At 22.9% G+C, this 6,437-nt stretch overlaps 1 protein-coding gene across 1 annotated transcript; it reads right to left on the minus strand.

Moving 5' to 3' along the window:
- Nucleotides 1–284: 284 nt before the first annotated feature.
- Nucleotides 285–6,222, minus strand: LOC113553343 (RING finger protein 121). The gene is made up of 9 exons (XM_026956640.1): nucleotides 5,912–6,222; nucleotides 5,635–5,783; nucleotides 5,503–5,555; nucleotides 4,612–4,753; nucleotides 4,397–4,551; nucleotides 2,840–3,068; nucleotides 1,849–1,982; nucleotides 1,664–1,765; nucleotides 285–405 (listed from the first exon to the last, which is right to left on the minus strand). The coding sequence occupies exons 2-9, from the start codon at nucleotides 5,662–5,664 to the stop codon at nucleotides 285–287; spliced, it is 966 nt and encodes a 321-aa protein (XP_026812441.1). The 5' UTR covers nucleotides 5,665–5,783; nucleotides 5,912–6,222.
- Between the last annotated feature and the right edge of the window lie 215 nt (nucleotides 6,223–6,437).

The raw sequence follows: 6,437 nt of genomic DNA on the forward strand, positions 1-6,437 counted from the left end.
AAGACTTCAGGCAAACTATTATGATCACCTATACACCACTCACAACTTTTAATCTACATTTTTTTTTTACATTACTGTATAGTCGTATTATTTCGTATATGTATTATTTTTATATGCCTATAATAATGTTGTTTATCTTTATGTACATATTTTCAAAATGAAAAAATCTTCATCAATAACATTTCAACAATCAAAGCACACTGACACATCTGTAAATGGGTATAACATAAATATATCATGTAATCAAAAATATTTAAAATTCATGTTTATTGTAAAAAATGCAACTATTTTAATCCAAGAATATAATTTAAAAATTGTATAATGCTCATTATAATTGGTCCCCAAGCTACAAACCAACGTAACCAATCCAATAGTTGACCATACAAAACATGAGGTTTTTCCCATCTGTGCAGTTAATAGTTAAGGATAAGTACATACTATATTAAAATGTAGGTATCATACATATTACATTTAAATATTTACATAAGTAAATCATAACTTTCATAATAATTATAGATATAGGTACTATCAAAATATTATTGATTTAAATTTTAAAAGGTAACAAATATTTCAAATGAACATAATTTTAAAATAACTGAATATTTTACTCAACATTTTTAAAATTTCATAAATGTAAAAATAAATTTATGATTTATCAATAATTTTATATAATTGTTATTACTTAGTTAATTATACTTAATAAACATCAAAGTTTTTACCCAGAATAAAGTTGATACCCTAACAATTTACCATAATAAATAACATAACCAAATAGGTACTTGAAATAAATCATTTAATGGAGGTATTTGAAAACAACACAAATTAAAATATTCAATAAGATAATACAGGTACCAAAAATAATTTTGATAATGAAAAGTATAATTTTTTATGTATGCAATTTGTTAATACTAAAATCCAAGGCAAAATTAAAAAAATAAAAAAATGTTATCTATATTTTATATACTAAAATACAAGGCTGAGAAAGTTAATGATTTTTTTTAACTCAGTTAAGTTAATTTACATCAATAGGAAAAAGTTAAAAGTTAAAAGTTAATAACATTTTTGGTTAACTCAGTTAGTACACAATTTTTTAAAACTTATTATGAAGTTAAAAAAAAATTATTTTTTTTATTTGTTAGCGTACTTTATTTCTTATCAACACACAACTAAATTATAGACTATAATGCTTATACTTCATACAACATACAGTATTTCTATATAGTATGTGTTTTATTTAATTTTTTTTTTCGTTTTGTTTTCTAAATAAATTCACAATAAAATATTTTTTGACATGAAAACAACTGAAATAGTGAATGTAAAAAAAAAATTAATTAACTTAATTTATTTCTTAAAATTAAAAATAAATTTGTTAATTTCTTGTTAATTAAAAAATAAATTTAGTAAGTTAATAGTTAAGTTAATGAAAATCCAATTAATAAGTTAAAATTAACTTAACTTTTAACTTATTAACTCATTAATGCCCAGCCTTGCTATAGTGATGTAATTTCACTATGTTTCCATAAATGATCAATAATTATTTTATCAATATATTTGCATATTCACTTTTAATAAAACTATTTTATACAATTACTATAAATATATTTTATCTTCTTGAAATATTTCACGTTAATTTAAAACAAATATTTTTATAATAAAAGGATACGGATTACGGAACATTCTTTTTAAATCAACTTTCTCCTTACAATATGGGCATGTTTGTTTTTTACCAACAATACACCATCCTCGAATACAAAATTCATGAAATCTATAAATGTAAAAATACAATGTTTTGATAATTATTTTTGTATTTTAAATATAAATTTAATAAATAATTTTTAAAAATCTTACGTATGATCACATGTTAATTGAAAAGTAGATTCAATTATTCCTTCTTCACCAGCATTCACTAATAATTTGTTACCACAAACAGCACAAATATTTTTATCTAAACTTCTAGTTGGCATTCCTTGAGGTGTATAATACTAATAATGTTAATACAACAATAAATAATTATTATATTTATATGGTTAGACAAATTATCAATAGTCTAATTTCTCACTACTTTATTTTTTATTTAAAAAATAATAGTGTGATAATTATTCTCATTAATTATTAATGTTTTAAAATCTGAGCATGAATGAGGAATTTTTGTGTTTATTAAATATGTGCTTTTCCTTGCAAAATAATTTTTTTACAATGTGCTTTAAAAAATGTATTATTTAGTATAAAGTATAATTGTATTACAGTGAGTTCCATTTAATGTGATCACTGGTTTATTGGAATCAAAATTAAATATCCCAAACCAGATTTTATGTTACTTATGTTAAAGTAACCTTTTATTAGAATCGCTAAGTACTGGATAATTGAATCATTTTTTAAGAAAATTCTTATCTTTTAATGGTATTTCAAACTTTCACTAAAAAGAAACAAGAATTGTTTTGAAAAAGTTAAAAGGAGCTATTCAAAAATATGTCAAAAATGACACTTTTCAGTTGTTCCAAACATTATAGATACAATGTTATTATACATTATTATTTATTTAATTTTAAATAATTAAAAATCATGTATATATTATATTAACTGAATATGGACTTTAATTTCAGGCTAATATGAAAATGAAATTAGTAGATTCTCAAATACAATTAAAAATAGATAGTTTCTTTACTTTATTTTTAATTTAATTTTAAACATACATATAAATATAAATTCATTAATAAAAAAAAAAAAATGTTTTATGGAATCAACTGATTAATAGAATCAAAATGAACTGAACCAATGTGATGACATTAAGCAGAACTCACTGTATTTAGCAATTTTTTTATAAATTTAAAATTCTTACTCCCAAGTGTGCAGCCATTTTAGATGCACATATTTCAGCAATATCTTGTCCTAAGACACCAAAATACAACCCATAGTACATAATTATCAATCCATAATCCATCCATATAGCTGGGTTAATATTGAATATAACACTGATGCCAAAGAATGCAGCAACCATGATAAAGTATCCAACAATACCAAGTACGTAAGTTAGTTTGTAGATGAAATAGAACCATTTGTACACCAATCTGGATAACATTTATGCCATCACACTATATACAACATGATATATTATTTTATATAAGTGTTCGCCTTAGCGATTATTATGACAAGCCAAGAGCGCCCACAAAAGTTGTAATGGAAATATAGATGAAAAAAAAGTAGGATGATTTTAAAACTCAAATTTTGGTATCAAAGTATAATAAATAGTATCTAGGTAATAAAATTCTTCTTTTTACTATGTATTCAAAAATAAAAGTAAAATAAAAATATTCTTTAAACTAATTTTAGATTCTGAACGGAGTGATGAATGTATTGATTTTACAATGATGCGTTTTTTTTTTTTGTCTGTTATCACGTTTTGGAGTAGTAATAGAGCTTTGAATTTTAACTTCAGCCCCTCTTTAAAAAGTAAATAGAATCTAGTTGGTGCTTAAGGGGGTCAAAAGTAAAAAATGTTCAGTAGTTTTCAAAAATGTCAGAAAAAATCCTAAAAAAGTAACAGAAAAACGGAAATTTTTACGCATAACCAGTTTTTGACAAAATCAATTTTTTTATTTTGCTGTAACTCAAAAACCAATCATTGTAAATACTTGAATTTTTCACTAAATGTTTATATTAATATTATCTATTTACTATTAAATTTTCAATATATTTTGACTCTTTTTAAGCTATTTATACACAATAATGAACGCCTATGAAAAAATTTGGCAATCCAAAAAATCATTAAAATTTAATACAATTAATTATAAGTTGTACTTATTGCAGTAAAAAAAAAAAATCAAAAATCGTTAGTCACAATTTTTGTTTATAAGCATTTAGAGTTCAAATGTTTACAAAATATATCAAAATCGCGAAAATTTGCAAGGAATTTTGAAATTGAAAATTCATAAAATTTTTGTCATTTATACCTAAGGTTAAAAACCCAATACAAGGTTATACATTTATACATGAGTTTTACTTCAAGTAATTGTAAAAAAAAAACTCCAGAGTCAATATAGAAAACATTTTGTGAGCATATAAAATTTAAATTTTTATGAAATTGCGTAAAATAACGATACATTACAATTTAAATATAAGTAATAATATAATATATTCTACTAGACTGACAAATCATTTCTGTTCAGAATCGTTTTTTATACAATGATACCTGTCATTGCATTCAAATTTAACACATCCATTATAGTGACCTACTCTACATCTATACTATGCAGCAGAGCAATACCCACTTGCCCACTCTTTTTATTTTGTCTTATTTGAGGGAAATTAGTAGTTTAGGAAGAGAGATTAACCTTAGTTTTAGCATAAGCTACACTGTTTACAAAGGGCGCCCTTCTGACAGGCATAAAAAGCATACCTAGGTGTTGATCCTTGTAAAGGTTTTTCTAAAGCTTTTCGTACCACAAGTCCTGTGATTAATGAAAACAATGTCCAAAACACAATAAACCTCCAGTATGACAAACGAATTGACATTATAAATGGTATTAACCATAAGGCTAAAGATGTCACAACCTAAAAAATTAATCAGTTTACATAAGGGACTATAATATAAACGTTAAAAATACAATTTACTTGAAATGATTTAAAATGTCTTCTTTTCCATTCCAATAAAACTATCTGTGCAACAATCATAGTAATCATTAAAATTACTAACATCTCAGCGTGCATTGACTCATGGCCTTTATGTGCTTCATGTAATTTCCGATGCTCTTCTCTAAAAATTAAAATATTAAATAATAAATTTACTAATAATTTTACATAACCAATATTTCATAAACACGTGAATACTTTATTCACTAAAATCAAAAATACAAATACATTTTATGTAATTATTAATTCCTAGATACTCTAACATATAATGTTCATTTCTGTAGATATCTATTTAAGTATATAGATGCATTTATTTAATAATACTATTATTTTTATTGTATAATTAATTAAAACTGCTATTAAATTTGGAATTTTCATAATATTTCTGTAACTAAATATCTTCATGTATAATGATATAAGAAAAAAAAAATTACAATAAATCTTTTATTATAATAATAGTCAATAACCCTTTAATTGTTAATATGGGCATGTATTATATACTTAAATTAATAATTTATGTTTTGAGTGATTTATTGTCAACTCTAAAAGAAGTACCTAAGTTGCATATCTACAGATAATTACACGTACGATATAATTTAAATTTAAAGTTATACTGATAACAAGTTCAATAATTATAATATACTGACTGATTAATGCTGTTATATTTTTAAAATTTAATAATTTATTGTTATTAAATAATATGATACATAGTTCATACCATTGTTTTAACCTATTTTTATACATTTAGTTAACCATAATTAAGTAGTCAATACCACATCTAAGTAAATACCTGTTAAATGTAATGATTTGTATTACTAAAACACATCACTTAAAATTGTATTTTTAATGATTTGTACATTAATAAGTGCATACCTCATTTGTTCTTCTCGGGTCATAATCCTTGTGGCATTTTCTACTGGTTCAATCTATAGTAAAAATATTTATCAACAATTTATATTTATACAGTTATAATATGCTCATTATTATTGCTTAAATAAAACTCACAGCCAGACCCGTCATGTTTATATCATCCATTTCTTGATTTCGACTAATACTGACTAATCACTTGGCTAATATTTTTTGAAATTTCTATTCAATTTTTTAATACATTGTTGAATGTATATTTTAAATTATTGAATATCAGTTTACTGTATCTAATAGAAAATAGTATATTAAATAACACAATATTAATTTTATTATAATATGTAAATAGTTTTGTACTGATCTACTTAATAAGAACACAGATTGTATAACGGATAATATAACATCCTATGACACTTACCTTCAAACGAAAATATTGGTTTAATCCAATAAAAATAGACTTAAAAATTATAATGGATAAGCTGAAAATAGGTACGACTAAACTGTTGCAATTAGTGAATTTATTTGTATAACTTGGTATAAAACATAACGAGGATATTGCAGCATATTTTTTTAGGTAGTCTATCAAATATCAATATTTACTTTTCGTAAATAATAACTATTTGTTATAGTTATACAATGATAAAAGATAAATTAATACGTCTACAGGGTAGAATCACCGACAGTGGTAAGTTAATAATAAGTAAAATAATTTATTAGAGCATGATAATATTATTTTATATTTATTCTTATATTTTTAATATTTCATGTTTAATCATTTCAGTTTCTAATCATTAATCAATATAATATTATCTATAGTAATGGGGTTCAATCACATTCTTCTATAAGCAAGTTGTCCTACACATTATATTTTTTTAATATCATTGATTTTATGTAATTTATAAAACTCTGCTATGCTATACCCACAGATATTATGTATAATAAAT

The sequence above is a fragment of the Rhopalosiphum maidis genome, chromosome 2 (assembly GCF_003676215.2).
Source record: "Rhopalosiphum maidis isolate BTI-1 chromosome 2, ASM367621v3, whole genome shotgun sequence".
In the NCBI taxonomy this organism is placed as follows: domain Eukaryota; kingdom Metazoa; phylum Arthropoda; class Insecta; order Hemiptera; family Aphididae; genus Rhopalosiphum; species Rhopalosiphum maidis.